This window comes from Sinocyclocheilus anshuiensis, unplaced genomic scaffold, assembly GCF_001515605.1.
Source record: "Sinocyclocheilus anshuiensis isolate Anshui unplaced genomic scaffold, SAMN03320099.WGS_v1.1 scaffold632, whole genome shotgun sequence".
NCBI classification, from domain to species: Eukaryota; Metazoa; Chordata; class Actinopteri; order Cypriniformes; family Cyprinidae; genus Sinocyclocheilus; species Sinocyclocheilus anshuiensis.
In genome coordinates this window covers 101,709-119,947 of record NW_015554090.1, presented here as the reverse complement: position 1 = coordinate 119,947, position 18,239 = coordinate 101,709, and the positions used below count along the sequence as shown (strand labels likewise).

General features: G+C 38.1%; 2 protein-coding genes across 2 annotated transcripts; both read right to left on the bottom strand.

Moving 5' to 3' along the window:
• Positions 1-1,454: 1,454 nt before the first annotated feature.
• LOC107669269 (zinc finger protein draculin-like) lies at positions 1,455-2,259 on the bottom strand (the record flags this gene model as incomplete). The annotated part of the gene is made up of 1 exon (XM_016461448.1): positions 1,455-2,259. A coding segment is annotated over exon 1 (804 nt), but the record flags the coding sequence as incomplete, so codon positions are not given.
• Positions 2,260-6,989: 4,730 nt separating this feature from the next.
• On the bottom strand, positions 6,990-15,221 carry LOC107669267 (uncharacterized). The gene is made up of 7 exons (XM_016461446.1): positions 14,911-15,221; positions 12,720-13,085; positions 11,465-11,791; positions 11,247-11,387; positions 10,323-10,649; positions 8,786-9,076; positions 6,990-8,168 (listed from the first exon to the last, which is right to left on the bottom strand). The coding sequence occupies exons 1-7, from the start codon at positions 14,942-14,944 to the stop codon at positions 8,062-8,064; spliced, it is 1,593 nt and encodes a 530-aa protein (XP_016316932.1). The 5' UTR covers positions 14,945-15,221; the 3' UTR covers positions 6,990-8,061.
• Between the last annotated feature and the right edge of the window lie 3,018 nt (positions 15,222-18,239).

Below are 18,239 nucleotides of genomic sequence, written 5' to 3'. Positions count from 1 at the left end.
CGGAATATAAATCTTATTTATTGTCTTATGTAGCATGATGCTACAGTTTGCATGAATGGCCACATAACACGCGCTTTCGGTCGTGTAACGTTAGTATGAACAGACATCTGCATATGATCGGAACTCCACGCAGCTCCCACGCTACTCTCCATTGGAAATGGATGACTGAATGACCGGTCTGTGGCTTGTCGGAGACGCCGCTACGCCAGTATGACAAGGATCGTTTTCATTTTAAAACAAACGCACCAGTGTAAATGTAGCCTTACATCTAAGGGGGCTGGGACGCATTCACACTACAGCCTCACGTGTGCGCCACATCTCTGAGTGTAACCGGTGTGTTATTTGTTTGTTGAATAAACATGTGCACTGCACATTTCAAAGTCAATACAGGTGTTTTTATATGAATGTATCTTTTAAGGGAACCGACTGTCTTCAGAAAAGTTTAGATGTCATTTTCATTTAATCTTTCCTATAATGCCTGATAAAGTAGCATTCGTGAGCGCAGCGCTGTTTTGATTTCAGCCGTTACTGGGGAAACCGCTATTTCTGCTGCTCCAAAAGCGCCTCCTGCTGGCACTTCTGACTAATGGCAATTTGCATTTTCAATAAGCCCGTCTGCTGTTTTATATTTACATTATATACATATATATTTCCCACAGAGGAAGTGCCGCCACACATAGAGTGTAAGTCTGTGGTAAACACTGAAGTCCATGCACACACACAGAGAGCATTTGACAGTTTACTTGCAAAAGTTTTGTGTTCCCCTGTGGAATTGTACATTCACTTGCAAGAGATTTGCAAGGGAACGCAAAGTTTATAGTGGGGACCCAAAAGTGCAAGATAACATTTTTTCTTCTTTTTTTTTTTTTCTTTGTCCCCATCATCAAAAGCTGTTGGTAAAATGAGTAACTAGTTTCATCAATGACTAGTTTGTGAACAAATATAAAAAAAAATAAGAGTGAAAACGAATAAGATAACTTTTTATTGACTTACAACTTGTCCAATGAAACGTGAAAGAGAGAAAATTAATTAAGAGTGACACTTCTTAAATATTCTTATTTTTGGAGGAACTCAATCTCAACACTTGAAACTGCTGGTCTTGATGCAAAGTTGCACTTGAAAGTGCTGGATCTGAACAAGAACTATACTTAATGACACTACACTTAGTGATTCCTACAGATACGACTCCTCTCCAATGTGGATCATCTCATGTGGTTTTCCGTGTCCTGACAGACTGAATCTCTTGTCATTGTGCCAGCACTCAAAAGGCTTTTCCCCAGTGTGAATTCTCTGGAGACATTTTAATTTGTCCGCTGTAGCAAATGTCTTTTCACACTGCTTTCGCACTGGTATGTGTCTTCTGGTGTACTTTTAAAGTGTGCAGCCATGTGTGGCTTCTCTCCAGTGTGGATTTTCATGTGTTCCTTAAGGTTTCCTTTTAATGTGAAACTCTTCCCACACTGATCACACATGTGTGGTCTCTCTCCAGTGTGGATCTTCTCATGTGTTTTCAGATTTGATGACTGACTGAACCTCTTGTCACACTGTGAACACTTGTAAGGTTTTTCTCCAGTGTGAATTCTCTGGTGCATCCTCAGATGACCATCTGTAAAAAAGGACTTCCAACAATCCAAGCACATGTGATTCTTTAAACTACTGTGTCGTTTCTGGTGTATTTTAAAACTATCCAGTAGTGAAAAACTCTTTCCACACAAAGAACACACATGAGGCTTCTCCTGTGTATGAACATTCAGGTGCCTCTTCAGGGATTCTGCCCAAAAAAACGTTTTACCGCACTGATCACAGTTAAATGGTCTTTCTCCAGAATGAGAACGCAGATGTGATTTAAGACTGACTGCTTGTACAAAACTCTTCCCGCAATGACCACACGTGTGCAGCAGCTCTCCAGTGTGGAATTTCATGTGATCCGTAAGGTCTATTTTTTGTGTGAAACTTTTCCCGCACTGATCACATGTGTGTGGCTTCTCTCCATTATGAACGGTCATGTGGTCTTTAAGACTTTGTTTGTATATGAAACTCTTCCAGCACTGACCACATGTGTGCAGTTCCTCTCCAGTGTGGATTTTCACATGATCCTTAAGGTATCCTTTTCGTGTGAAACTCTTCCCGCACTGATCACATGTGTGTGCCTTCTCTCCAGTGTGGATTATCATGTGTTCATTAAGGTTTCTTTTCTGTGTGAAACTCTTCCCGCACTGATCACACATGTGCAGCTTCTCTCCAGTGTGGATTTTCATGTGTTCAATAAGGTTTATTTTTAGTGTGAAACTCTTCTCACATTGATCACATGTGAACGGCTTCTCTCCAGTATGAATTCTGGTGTGATCTATAAGACTTTTTTTGTATAGGAATGTTTTTCCACACTGAGGGCAAGTGAAGTTTTTGTTGGCTCTTCTTCTCAGTACTGATTCTGAGCAACTCAAAGATTTTTCTCCATGTTTGACATGATCATTCTCCTCCCCTTTATTCAGTTCTTCACTCTCTTCCATCATTTCTAAAATGAAAGTAAAAAAGTTGCATTTTAAGCAAATTACAAAAAAGCTATTTCATTCATAGTCCTATAAAATGTTAAATGTTACTGTACTTAAAGGCACAATATGTAATTTTCGCCGCTAGAGGGCGCGTATTCAAAATAAACAAATAGACAAAGGCGTAGTTTGATGATGCCGTGACTGAGTGTGGAATCATGGGAGTTGTGGTCTTCATCTCCACAGCCGATGCAATCCGACGGGACTCGGGCAGAAATCATGTTCATGGATGAGCTAATGATTTATTAACGTAGTAGAATGAAGCAGGGTGAGGCTGAAAGCCGTCGAAGCGAAATGAGGCGCTGAACGAGCGCGACACACGGCTGGAAAGCAGCGGAGCTTTTATTATGCCACAGTCGAGCGCTTCCGCTGCTTCCGGTCGTGCGTATGTGGGGTAAAGCAGCGCTGTTTTATCATACTAGATACATTTAGTTCTGTTATAATGCTACTCTGTACAGTCGTCACCGGTCTATTAAAACACACAACATATTAAAGCGTCTTTGGTGTTTCCATGTTTTCTACAAAACAAAACCGGACCGTGTCACTAGTTAAAATTGCTTATTTCTCTGGATTTAAACATTCTTCGAAACATTTGGGATAATGTAAGTACACAAGTCAGCAAAATATATAACACTGTTCTAGTGGTTTTTGGATATTTTAATTAAAAAAATCTTACATATTGTGCCTTTAAGTACAGAATAAAGGATATTTCCTCTTTACTCAAGTATTAATAATTTTGCTGAGAACATTGAAACACATACGTAGATTTCTCCAGACACTTTCGTTAAATTTGCAACAGCAAAGTGCAAAAAATAACAAAAAGAACAGCTTTGCTGATCAGACATGGCAATATCGTCAATACATTTTTGCAAATTAATTTTTGATCAGTTCAGTTTGCAAATTGTAATCAGTGTTTGCCATTATACATATTTTTTTGGCTCAAGTTAACATCATTAAATGGTGATTACATGCAGTATGACATAAATATAATGTGTGAAAGTGTGAATGACAGAAATCTCCTTTTTAAAGGCATAATATATGTAAGATTATCATAATAAAATGTCCAAAAAACACTTGCACAGTGTCATATATTTCATGCAGTTGTGCACTTACGTTATCCCAAAAGTTCCCAAGGATTTGTAAATCCAGAGAAATTTCGATTTTAAATAATGGCTCGTCATGGTTCATTGTCGCCTATCAATGACGTAATATCCGCGCTATCGGTTTCCGCTTGTAGAAACTATGGCAACACATGTGGACAAAAATACTGTTGTACAGTTAAACTAAATCCATTACGGCTGTCGCGAATAAAATGAAAATGAAATGAAATGTGTTGACTGCAGCATTAAATTTAGATGCGCAATGCTGCACCATGATTCTTTTTACGCATTTTTACAGTGTTGCGCGTTATAACCAATCACACATGAGTCTGTTGAGCTTATGAATGCAATGGCCAATCAGAGGCGTTCAGATGAGTCATCGCTGAAACACCGGAGATTTTTTGTTCAGTGTGCACGCTCTCGCAGATTCTCTCATAAAAAAAAAAAACAATGCGCAGATGTACATACGATGCAAGTAAGAGATTCATTCATCAAACAGTGTATAGACAGCTTTACTGATTATAAGGGGAGTTTTTTGAGAGTGCTTGAACTTGCGCTAGACTGAAGTCAGTCATACTGTTCCTTGACAATGTAAATGTTCTTTGTTCGCTTTCTCTGTATAATTTATTTGCTGTTTGAATAAATTTGGAAGGTACAGGTTAGGGTTGGGCCGATAGACGATGCCATAGTCCATCGCCGATGGCTGACAGACATAACGATATTAAGCTGACATCGTGATTCCTCCCCCTCCTCTCCCGCAATCCGCCACATCCCAGTTCCGTGTTCGGAAAGGTAATGAAGTGTACTACGGAAAAACTTAAGGGAATAAATAGCCTACGAGATTGGAGGATAAAAAAAATATTTCAATACTTTTTCTCTCAATTATATCGTTGGGTAAGTATAGGCGACTGTATATAAATTGCGGGCATCAGGGAGCCGCTATTGAAACCACTTTCGATTGCGCGCTCTCATTTTACTTTCACTTTTGAGATCCGCGATCACAAGGACTCTATACTATGGAGCGGCAGTATTTACCACACATTTGACAAGATTAGATGTTTGTCATTGGTGCTCAGGATCTGCAAATAATTCGCCATCATCCTATCAGACATTTCTCCTTACTCTGTGTATGTGGTAAGTGATCTTTTCAGTACTGTAATGCAACAGGCTACCGCTAGCAAGCGGCTAACCTTTTAATGGCTCCGTATAACGCATTATTTGTTTCACGCTTTGGGCATTTGTGAAAGCACTGATCCCATGCGCATGGGTATTATGTTTTCACAGGGTATTTCTTGACAAAGTGGCATTGCCATCTACTGGCCTGTAGGGATGGGCGATACGAGGTCAGGGATCTTGGGCCTAAAAAGGTTGGTGACCACTGCTCTAAAGAAACAGGATTCCCTAAATTATCGTCATTGATACTGTTATCGCAATAAATATCAGAAATAATCGTGATATATTTTTAAGCCCATATCGCCCATCCCTAATGGCCTGGCATGCCTAATGCTGCCTTTTTAGTTGTTTTCGCAGATCCATGTGAACGAGATCATTTTGACAATGCTGTTGTCTGTTTTTAATACATCTCTGTTATGTAAACATACACCAAGTTCCTGAGGCGATGAGGTATTCTTGGTAATACTATCCAAGTAGTGACAACAACGGCAAAAAGCTTGTTTTGCTAAATAAACATGAGTTAGACGGATGTCCTTGACTATTGTGCTTCATTTAAAAAAACTTGTCAAGTTAAAAGAAGTTCAACTTTTAGTTCAACTCTGCACTCTCTTCCATTTCAGTGCACTGTGTCTCACGTTTTTAAAAGCAGGGTTTCCCATACACTGATTTATTTGTGGTGGCCCGCCACAATATCAACACTTACTGCCACAAATAGATTTTCCAAAATGCTTTGACTCCGTTGAATAAACATGAGCTCTACACGTTTCTAAGTCAAAACGCGACTCCGCAAACGTGGAGAAAAACGTCTGCTAACGCCATCTCGCTGTCATCTACACACTGCACCTTTAACTGCTGCTTATCATCACACAGACTCCAGCAGCCCACCAATCAACTGTGCCATTATTTATACCATTTACTAGAACTTCTGATACTAAAGCAGTTTTAATAAGTGAGCATCTTTAACTTTTACTTAAGTTAACTTTACATTTACCTCAGTGTACTGATGGATAGCCTTCGTTATACTGACTGACTACAACCATAAAATCTGATGAAATTCTTTCAAGTTTCATAACCTTAATGTTTTCCCAGCATCGCTAATGAAGAATCAGGAATAAACACCAACCTCTTTCTTCCTCAGTGTCTTCATGCTTCACTCTGAAGGGTTCTGGATCTCTCGTGCTCTCACTGTAATCTTCAATAAACTCTGTCGTTACAGGTTTCTGTTCTTCCTGCTGCTCTGAATGCATTTCTTCGCTTGTAAATGATTCGTGATGCTTTGAAAACGTCGCAAATCTTGTGTTTTGAAACAGCAGTTCAGAACGTGTCTCTTCTTCTTCTTCTTCTCGTGTTTTTAAGGCGTTATATAAGGCGTATTTCCGCCCCCCGCTGGTCTGGAGTGTGAAGCGCACACAGTTCAACACCACTGTAGTTGAGGACGATAGGGGAATACAAAGAGAACAAAGAATAAAGGAGAAAAAACCTTAAGTGATTGTTTCTGCTTTAATGCTGATAATTCCTCAAAAATAGAGGTAGACTGTAAGGCTGAGAAGAGGCTGCAGGATTGTGGAATTACTTAAAGAGATATAAAACGCTTTCCTTTACTCGCCCTCATGTTGTTCCAAACCTGTGTACATTTCTTTCTTCTGCTGAACACAAAAGGATGATATTTTGAAGAACGTGGGAAACAGGACAGTTCTGGGGCACCATTGACTTCTACAGTATTTGTATCCTACTATGGAAGTCAAAGGTGCGCTAAAACAGCCTGGATATAACCAGTCTTCAAAATATCTGCCTTTGCTTGTGGAAGTGATTCTTCTGAGCCAGCAGTGAGTTGTACTCATAAATATATTAAGAATAACGAGTGATACAGCTACTCATAAAAGCTGGATGTGGACCAATGTATCTAGAACTATAAATTGGAATAAAGCTTGGCGTATTTCTCAAAGATACCGTAAAAGAGGTTACAATTAAAATTTTACATGGTATACATCCAGCTAAAAGCGTCTTAGAGATTTATTTTGGATATTGATTATTCCTGTGATTTTTGTTCAATGGAAAAGAAGTCTGTTGTCCATTTGTTTTGTGATGGTGTACACAAGGATATGGAAAATGTCATTAGAAGGAAAACAGATACTATATTCAAGTTAAATAATTGTGATATATGGATATATTATTACAAAGAAGTTAATAATACATTATTTTCTTGTACGACTTTTTATTACTTTGGGAGAATTTCACATACATCAGAAGAAAAGGTCAGGATCCAAGCCAAATTTCACTCATTTTCTTCAGGAGACTAAGGACTAGTGCACCAATTTGGAGAATGTTGTTAATACAAAGCAAAGAAGACTTGTACTGTTTTTCACACATCTTCAGTTTTTGATTAATGAATCAACGATTTGTACATACTGTTGTATATTTCATTCTGTTCAATTATTAAAAAAGCACCCAGTATGTCTCTCCTAAAGATCCTGCTGTAGCACCAACAAAGCATAGAAAGACAAGGCCTTAACAGCTGAAAAGTGCAAACCTTGTAAATTAATTACAAATATTTCCAAGCAAAATATAAATTGCACATGTTTCATTATAACATATTAAACATTTTAATAATTTTACCAGAGATTGGATGCTATTAGGATTATTGCGCACCGCCAAAATATGACTCTCCGACTGCAGATGATGCCGCTTCAGCTCCACCTTGTGACTGAAAATCATATTATTAAATGATTATCATATTATTAAAGAACGGCATCATCATCAGTCATCAATCAGCATCATATGACAAGAAAACCTTGAAATGGAGACTTTCTCTGATCTCTAACTGACTAAATGCAGCATAGCTTACAACACGAGTTCCACTAACTAACATTGATATGACAGAGAAAACCAACACTTTCATTATAATGTACAATATAAACACAGACAAATGCAGAGTAGTGTTTTAAGTGACAAAAGGTTCAGTGTTTGCCTGTTTTGCATCATCTTGTCTGTCTGGATCTGGTTCAGATGCAGCTACAGCTCTTCCAGCACAGATTTGGATCAGTTCAGAGTGTCACTCGTCCTCGGTGTGGACAGAGAACGCTTTACTCGGTGGCTGTAACCCGCTGTTTGTCATGTGCTCATCACACAAGAATTCACTAGAACTTCTTTCCAACGTTTTTCACATTGTTCACCGGCAGCAGCAATGCGGTTGAGCGTGACCGCCGATGATGTCACAGCGGTGGGCGTGTCTTGTCTCATCAAACTGGACTCGTCGCCTGCGGCTCGTTCCCTCCATCAGTGACTTCCCCATTCAACAGCGGCGTCACTACAGTCGTTTCTTCACTCGCTCCTTCAGCTGTGGAATCTGGAAGAAAACACCGAGACCATCATAGAAACTGAAACGGCTGAAAGAAGCAAGTTCATCTTTTTGTTGACTTCAGAAGATACAAAACGATTATCAGTGAATAAAGACTTAGATTTTTGCTCTGTTCCTCACAAACAGCATTTTCAGGACTATTTTTGTGGTGTTTTCATCATTTTAAGCTTTTGACAGATGTGGTCACTGAATATGAACGGGTTTGTTATAACAACCAGCTGACATTTTGCCTTACTTAAAATGTACAGAACAGACACTCAAGAAATAATTGCACTTATTTTTCATTAAATGTGCAATAAGAAGAAACTCTGTAAAATCACAGTGTAAAGTTTTATCTCAACAATTAAACACAGAGAAAATAATGCAAAAACTCCACTGACATGATCACTGGATATCCAAAATGCCTAAATATACTTAATCTATGTATATTTTTTTCATTTCAACATTTTGCAAATTCTTTAAACTCTTAAAAAAAAACATCCTTAGAGATGCTCATGTATTCTGAAATGCACAAACACAGACAAGTGGAGAACCCTGTTGAGGACTGTTGTATAATTAAGTAACTAAACAAACACACACACATTAATAAATGCAGTTCTGCTCACCAGTGACAGTCACATTGAATCTCCTGAATGTGGTCTGTTCGCTGTTGATGATTTGCAGTTTAAAATGTCCAGAGTCTGTGGTTCTGATGTTTCTGATGGTCAGCGATCCAGTCGTCATGTTCAGATCCAGTCGGTCTCTAAAGCGCTTTCCGATACTCGTCTTTCCTGAATCACTTTTCACAACGAGACGGTTTTGAGCTCCTAACGTCCACAGTATGAGATCATCCGTCTGAATCTCAGCAGCAGTCTGGAGAAGGACAGAAGCTCCCTCCTTCACTGACATCGACTTCACTTCATGTCACAGCAGCACACAGAAACAGAGAAGGACAGAAAAACAAGCGGCTGAATGAATCAATATCACAGACATTTACATGAGATTGTTTAAAACGTAATGGCTAATGCAGTAAACTATACAGGGAATCCTCTCGGTCCAGATTGACTGTTTAGATACAATAATCAACAGTCAAAATACAAACATTTTTAAATAGTTTTTATTTATTTTCTCTTAATGAAATAAGCTACTTTTGTTACTACAGTCGGTTAAATGTAAGCATTTAAACAGCTGCGTCATAAAATTTTGTTTTTAATTGCAAATGTATTCAAACGTTGTCAAAACGATCCTCGTTCACACGGATCCATGAAAACAATTAGAAACATGTGTTATTCTGCCAGGCCAGTAGATGGCGATACCACTTTGTAAAGAAACACTATGTGCCTATAGATGAACAGGTAATATGCATGCGCATGATGTCACCATTTTCACAAATTTGCATTTTAGTTTTTCAAAAAACTTGCACTTTGAAACCCGTTTTCAAAAGCAAAACACTGTTATTGTGTAAATGGACAGCCAAAATGCATAAACTTTCTCATTTTTAGTTGAAAACAGTGTCGTGTAAATAGATTAATGTAGATGTAGCCTTAAGAAATGAAGATGCATTAAAATTGGGTAATCGATATTGTCAAACCAGCCTTATCTATGATTCCTGATCATGTCTTTTCTCGTTTTGAGACTTGTTTCTCCTCAAAATATGCATGTTTATTCATCTTTAATCTCCTAATTTTATAGGCTTTGTTCTCATGACATTATGAATTCATAACATGGCCCTATACTCGCAAGCAGTCTAAAAGCAATGTAATGTTTGAGTTAGTGTGAATGTGTTTCAGATCATTTGGTGCACGCTCTTTACCACACTAGAAGAGTTGATATTGAGAAGTTCAAGTTCAAGTGTGCTATTAGTATACTTTTTTTAAACTAAAAAAATAGGAAAGTATACTTTCGAGTATAGTTGCAGTACAAACTAAAAACATAGATGTAAACTAGTTTAAACAAAGTTCACTACTGTTATACTTAAAGTATACTTTTATCTAGAAAGTGGGCCAATTTAGTCCCAAGGAGTATTGAAATAGTGCACTTACAAGTAAACTACTAGTACACTGATATTTGTATACTTACTACATAAAATAAACTTGAACTTTACTTAAGTATACTTAATCAAATAAACTTGAAGTATACTTATTTTTGGTAAGGGATACTTACCACTGACAGTAAGAATGAATCTCTTGTGTTTGGTTTGTATGCTGCTGCTGATGTTTAGTTTATAGAGTCCAGAGTGAATGGTTCTGACGTTACTGATAGTGAGATCTCCAGTTCTGTCATCCAGCATCAGTTTGCTCCTGAATCTCCCATCAGCACCCGCTAATGTAGATGTGCTTCTGGTCCCTCCATTGATTTGAGCAATGCGATTGTCTTCAGCTTCATAACACCACTCTATCATATCATTAGCATTTATTTCAGTAAGACCAGTGTGTAGAGTTGGAGAATCTCCCTCCGTCACTGTCTCTTCCTTCTCTTCGCCTGCCACAGCTTCACACAGAAAGAGAGAACAGAAATGTGTTCACGAGTGTCAAAGCCCCTTTCAGGCAAGTCATTTCAGTCTCTATTTCAGTCATGCAAGTGCAGCTTTTATCCCTTTGAATGAGCAAACATTAAATTCTCCAAAACTGCTCGCCAAGCTTATGATTAAACTTCATATTTGAAAGCACCAATGAAATCTGACGACAACTGTCTCATACATTTTGTTTCTAAACACTCGAATCATTTAAAACACTGCATTTGATGACTTTACCAATCAGCGATTGGCTCGTGTATTTGAAATGCAGGAGTAGAAGGCAAGTAGATTGTTAAGCTATAGTTTCATAGTACTGGACTCTAAAATAAATGGAGAAATCGAGTGACTCAAAATAATGAAATGCAGTTCTACCAAGTTTGGAGGAGATGGAAATCCTTTCTAAAGTATATAATACTTACCCATTTGCTTTTTTAATTTAGAGATCCTGTGGCGATAGTAAATGAGAGCCAAAGCTGCAGCCGCAAGCAGCAAAACTGGAACTAAAACACCAAAAACAACTCCTGCTACAGCACCTGAAGAAAGACCTGGATCTGGGACAGCTACAGACTTACCCATTTGCTTTTTTAATTTAGAGATCCTGTGGCGATAGTAAATGAGAGCCAAAGCTGCAGCCGCAAGCAGCAAAACTGGAACTAAAACACCAAAAACAACTCCTGCTACAGCACCTGAAGAAAGACCTGGATCTGGGACAGCTATAGAGAGACAGTCCAGGTGTCAGTCACATGACTTCAAATACTGCATGCCAAGACGTGCTCTTTCAGTTCCTCACCATTGACAGAAAGAAGGAATCGCTGCGCGCTCTCACGGCCTCTGATCTGCAGCTCATAAAGTCCAGCGTGTTCACTTCTGCTCTTCTTGATAGTCAGAGATCCGTTCTGATTCAGCTGCAGTCCACCTCTGAATCTCTCATCAGCATCGTTTAATGAGACTTCACTAGATTCAGTATCGATTCTAGTGAGGAGGATTCCTTGATCTCCAAACCTCCAGAGCATCAGAGCATCTTTGTGCATTTCAGCATCAATGCGTAGAGTGACAGGATCTCCCTCCGTCACTGAAACTGACACGGACTGCACTCCGTCCGTCTCATCGGCCACGCCTGCGAAACAAGCACAACGCTAACAACATGTGGTGCAAATTCTGGAAACCCTCACTCAATAAATGCAGATGTGTGGTCTGAAATCATGAAACCTGAATAACCATAACTACTAACCCAGGATAAACATTAATGCTGTGAAATAATCCATGGTTTATAATGACTAAATTATTAACAGACTGATCTAAACCCGGATCATTAGCTGCTTTTCCACCGCCGGGCTGAACAAATAAACTTGCAATTGCGAGAAAAGTCATAATTGTGAGATAAAAAACACGCAATTGCACGAAAAAAGTCAGAGTTACGAGATATAAACTCACAATTGTGAGAAAAAGCCAGGACTGCGAAATATAAATTCTCAATTGCAAGAAAAAAAAAAACCTAAAAAAAATAGAGAGATATAAACTTGCAATATTGAGAAAAAAGTCAGAATTGTGAGGCATAAACTCTCCATTGCAAGAAAAAAACTCAGAATTGTGAGATATAAACACAATTGCAGGAAAAAAAACTCACAAATATGAGAAAAAAAGTCTGAATTTTGAGATAAAACGTGTAATTGTGAAGAAAAAAGTCAGAATTGTGCGCTTATATCCACCAATTCTGAGGAAAAAGGTAAAAGAGTTACGAGATATAAATTCTCATTGCAAGAAAAAAAACTCTGAATTGTGAGAAGAAAAAAAGAGAGCTATATACTTGTAATAGTGAGAAAAAAGTCAGAATTGTGAAATATAAACTCTCCATTGCAGGAAAGAAACTCAGAATTGTGAGCTTATATCACCAATACTGAGGAAAAAGTCAGAGCTGTGAGATATAAACTCAGAATTGTGAGAAAAAACTCAAAAACAAATAAACTGGCAACTGGCTCTGGGAACGGTTTGGCCCAACGGTGGAAGAGCAGCTGATGTCACACAGAAAGACTTTAGGTACTCACTAATGACAGTAACACTAAATGTCTTTGTCGTGGTCTTTTCTCTAGAGATGGAGAGTTTATATTGTCCCGAGTGTCTGATTCTGGTGTTTGTGATGGAGAGAGATCCAGTCTTTTGATCCACCTGCAATCTGCCACTGAATCTAACATCATCGGTGACTAAAAATGAGGTCAAGTCAAGCTTTCTCTTTATTTGAGATATGAGAGAGTCTTTAGGTCCGAACATCCACAGTATGGTGTCGTCGTTGAGTAGTTCAGAAAGGTTAGTGTGTAGAGTGACAGAATCTGCCTCCATCACTGTCACTGACTCAGATCCCTCCGTCTCTGCACCAGACACAGCCGTTTTACTGACTTCAGCAACACATTCACCTGAAGACAAACAGATGTGGAATCACTCTTCAGATTGTGAAGGGAACATTCAGACCAGACACAACGAAGCTAGCAATGAAACAAGATAAATGTACTTGACAAGCAACACTGCGTAAGTGATTAAAGTCTGAAGTTCACCCAGAAATGAAGATTCTGTCATCATTTACTCACCCTCAAGTTGTTCTAAACCTGTATGTTGAACACAAAAAGAGACATTTTGAAGAATTTTGGCAACCAAAAAGTTTCTGGTCCCCATTGACTTTTTTCTTCTTTTCATACTATGGAAGTCAAAGGTGCCCAGCAACTGTTGAAAATATCTTATTTTTCCCAACACAGAAATAAAAAGAAAACTCATATAGGTTTAGCACAACTTCAGGACATAATTTTTATTTTTGGGTGAACTTGCCTTTAAAGATTTGTTTTCAGAGACTGTAACTTGAAAAGAAATATAGCAGTTGCATAAACTGCTCAGACTGTCTTAAAAGTTAGACATCAATTTTTTTCTTTCTTCAAGACTAGTCAGAACTATTTAATAGCATCTATGTAAAGTGGTAGATTGGTTCAATTTGATTTGGACAATATAGATTTATTACCCCTTGACTAACTGCAAACATTACTCCATTAAGTGAAAGTTGTAAAGATAGATTTTTACTTAAGTACTTTTAAAAGCAAGTACTTCTGTACTTTTACTTAAGCATCAAAAGTAAATTTCCTTTTTTTATGTCAACGCACTGTTTTATGATTGTTGTATGTAATACTTGCAATACCTTGTGCCTTACATTACGCATTACACCTACTGAATACACTGACTAGCTTGCAGTATCTTTGGAATAAAGAGCTTTTAGAATGTTAAAAACCTATAGAAATATAGAAAATAGAGTTGAGGTGTTCAGTCAAACACCTGTGTTTTGTTAGGAGACACACAACAGTTCTTCAGTGGCTTTATAGGTAATAGTTTACACAACATCAGACGATATTGTGTCTAATATATAGCCTACCACGATAGTAACTTCTTATTATTGAATTGTTGTAAATAAATATCACATTTGCAACTGGTCAGTGTTCAAATAATGCTTGGAAATCACTTCATGTAGCCCTACAAGAGTGATTACTGATAAACTGAAAAAAAGAAAGAACAAAGTCACGTTTTTAAAGAAAAAAATCACCGACTGACTTTCAAAGCTGCTACATAGTTCAGTGGCTTTATAGGTAATAGTTTACACAACATCAGACGATATTGTGTCTAATATATAGCCTACCACGATAGTAACTTCTTATTATTGAATTGTTGTAAATAAATATCACATTTGCAACTGGTCAGTGTTCAAATAATGCTTGGAAATCACTTCATGTAGCCCTACAAGAGTGATTACTGATAAACTGTCTGAAAAAAAGAAAGAACAAAGTCACGTTTTTAAAGAAAAAATTCACCGACTGACTTTCAAAGCTGCTACATAGTAACGACTTTCCACTTCGAGGACCTTGATAGAAATGTTATCTTAAGTGCAGTACTCAAATAAATGCACTTCGTTACTGTCCACCTCTGCAAGTGTGTCAAACTAGTTCTTAAACACAAAACAACGTGTCTTAAAAAGACTTAACAAGGTTTCTGCCACTGGCGCTTGGTGCTGCTTCTCAAGGCTTCATAGCGTCTCGCTTCAGGACAAACATACTTTTCAAGAATAGGATCTCTTCTTCAGTTTCTCTCTACTTCTTCTGTCATTAATAAATCATCATTGAACAGTGAAATCATCACAAAAACAACTTCTCTATAAACATAAGAACCGAAAGCGAAACCGAAAGGAGATCGAGGTTCCGAACTTACCGTATATTAATAATAAAAACACAAAGCGCGACATGTTGCACGTGCTGCTGTAGATCCGTGAAGACTCTGAACTGAATAAAGATGACGGATGAGATGTTTCTGCTTCTGTTCCGCTGGATCTCTGCTGTAGAGCCGCACGAGACTGGATCCTGGACTGCAACAGCAGAGGAATGAGGATCACTGCTTCTCTCAGCGATGTGAATGACGTTTAAAGAGCCAGTATATTATACCCTAACTTTAGAAATATAGCTATATCTGTCCTGGCAGAGCAGATCGTGGCGCGATCGGAAATACAATGCTTCGCAGACACATCCGGGCTTTGAGCACCTGCCCTTTTTCTTCCTCGACAGGTGCTTTTATTTATTTATTTATTATTATTATTAATATGTTATATATATTCCAGTTTGCGCACAGCTTCCCAGTCAAACAAATATATTTACTGCATAAAAATCAAATGCGAATATCAGGCGTGGAGACGGGACGCTTCCTCCTGCGCTCGCGCTTGTGTGGAGAAGAGACTCTGGGTGTGCATCAGAAAAACTGGTTGTGCCACATTTATTGTAAGATTAATTTGCGAAAACCCCCAACTCTGTGTATCACTAACGTTACATAATAGACTGGGCTGATGTGTAAAACTATACTTAGGCTCGCAACATAACCATAAAACTATATAACATATTATACACTCAGGACAACATAGTCATAACACACCTTTTGTAACCATACAGCCTATGAATGAATGAAAAATTAAAAAGAACTTAGTGAGCGTGGGCTGCTTGTGGTGCTTGCATTTGTGCTTCAATAATGAGGTCTAAGTTTAAGAATACGCTAGAAGCAAACATTTTACATTTTAAAATTATTATTATTTCCTCTATTTAACACTAACTTACAGTAGTGAAGGGCTTCTTACCTCAGGCAGATTGCATGTCTTCTTGCCTTGCTGGATGTTGTTTGCATTCGCTCAAACGGATCTGCCGAAATCAAAACGCAGGCGCTGTGAACCAGAGGCCAGAGGATTCCGCTTGGTCTTAAAGCCTTGCTCGAAAGGCTATGTTCGCAAATGAAACGATGATTTGCGCAAAAAGAATGATCAAGACCTTATTAGGCATACTAGAAACTTCTAGGCATGCGTGTTGAGGCATTCTGCAGGCCAGCGGCCCTCCAGGACCGACTTTGGACACCCCTGCACGAGTAAAAAATAAAACATTTTATGCTAATACCGATTCTCTGTATTTCCTTCTTTTTGCAGATCCTTGTCATGGTCATCCCCACCCCTCCATCTCTCTCCTCTTTTGTGGTGTTGTTCACTTTATAACTCAAAGGCTCTTTTAAGAGCCATTTCCCCTTGCAAAAACTTTGAATACAACTCCGAATGAGAAAGAAACGCATACAGGTTGAAGTTGTTCTTTAACTCATAGAAGTTTGTGATTTTTGCTTAAATTTAAGTGACTTGTTTGTATCTTTTACTTATGTACAGCTGTCCAGTCGCAGTGTGACCCTAAATGTTGTCCAAATCCTGTGGTAACAAGCCTGAACGTAGTTAAAGCAAGCTAAACATTTTGGGGAATCATGCCAAATGAGGGGCAACAGCAGTTGGTAAGTTCATTTGAGGGATTTTATCTTTACAAAATACTGTTCATCAGCCTGAGCACTGATGTATCTTTATCTGAATGTTAGCTAAACAATGCTTTGGATGTCGAAAAGTGCAAAGACGAGCCATTGGCAACTGCATATAACACAATGCTAAAACGATCAGACCTGTGCTGTCTGGGACTGGAAAAAGACATTGAGGGAACGGTACACAGTTCAAAGACATTATATTTGAATATAGCAATTAATGGTTGATGTTGTTTATATTGATTTTCTGTTTTATTTTAACGCAGGTTCTCAACTGTTGCCTGAAAGTGGCAGAGACTATAGCAAAATCACAGGTGAAATAGTCTATACTTTGTGCTCAAATTACTTAAGCCGCTTAAAGGGATTCACCCAAAATGAACATTGTCATCATTTACTCACTCTCTACAGCTGTCTGTGGAGCCTAGATATTCATCATTATGGATGTTAAATACTCACCCTTCAAGTTGTTCCAAACCAGTATGAGTTTGTCTTTATCTTTTGTGTTTGGAGTTCACACAAAAGATGAAGACAATGACTGGTAACCAAACAGTTGCTGGTCCCCATTAACTTCCATTGTATTGGGGGGAAAAAATACTATAGAAGTATATACAGGTACAGTCATAGACCAAAATTTTTATTTTTGGGTGAACTATCCTTTTAAGCAGCTCCGTGGCTGAAATATACTTTTGTAGATGTGCTTACAGTGGTCAGAATGTTAATACTCTCAGCTGTTGTTGTATTTAGTATTTAAAATTCTCAATTTTGCCTTCGGTTAGATTAAAGTATGTTCAATTTTCCATACAGAATGTGAATGTTTTTTTCGGCCAATTCATATCAAATTGCAACATGGCCAAACAGGACACTTGAAGAGCACCTTCTACACCTGCCTGTATGTATTATAGTCAGTTCTGTTTAATATGAAACCCAGACACACAGTTTCCAAATTTTGGTGATGACCAATATTATTTGTTTTCAAGCTGGATGAAAAGATCGACTGGTTTATCTTCCCAACATGGATACCAGGACATTGGATGGTTTGTGTAAGTAATTCTGAATCTGTTGCTTATCTGGGATAACTTATGTCTGCATCATTTTTAGATACTTTTTGATCTGTAAACTGCTGTCGTCTTCTTTCTGTGTATATATTGTGACATATCAACAGATTATGAACCCAGGAGAGCATGACATTTTTTTCATTGATCCTCTGCACGGCCAAACATTCAGTCAGGAAGAATACATTCTCATCTACAGGTTTTATAGTGCACTGTTCGGAGTTCAGAGATTGTGGTCGTTCCTAACCACATTTTAATAAAACTGTGGCTGTTATTAACCACATGTAGGTTTATCAGCTAGTGACTTGTTCATCTGACTTTATTTTTAGTAGGCTTATTTAAATGGTTTTGGAGTTAGGATCAAATTATTTTTTACAGATCACTTTTGTTGTAAACTGTCAAGGAAAATGGTCATATAATACTCATGGGAAGTTCAGGTTCTGCCCCACATTTCAGTTCTCTTGTATTGTATTGTTTTGTTTGTTGCAGTGCAGTAACTGTTTTTTAAGGTATGTTCTTTGTTTTGTCTTTGTCATCACAGAATCATTGCACAAATCTTGTCTCCTGGGCCTTGGCATGAATACTGTGTCAACGATATTACGGGACCAATATTCATTAAAATGAATAACTGTAAAAGCATTGGAAATTGTTTTACTTTTT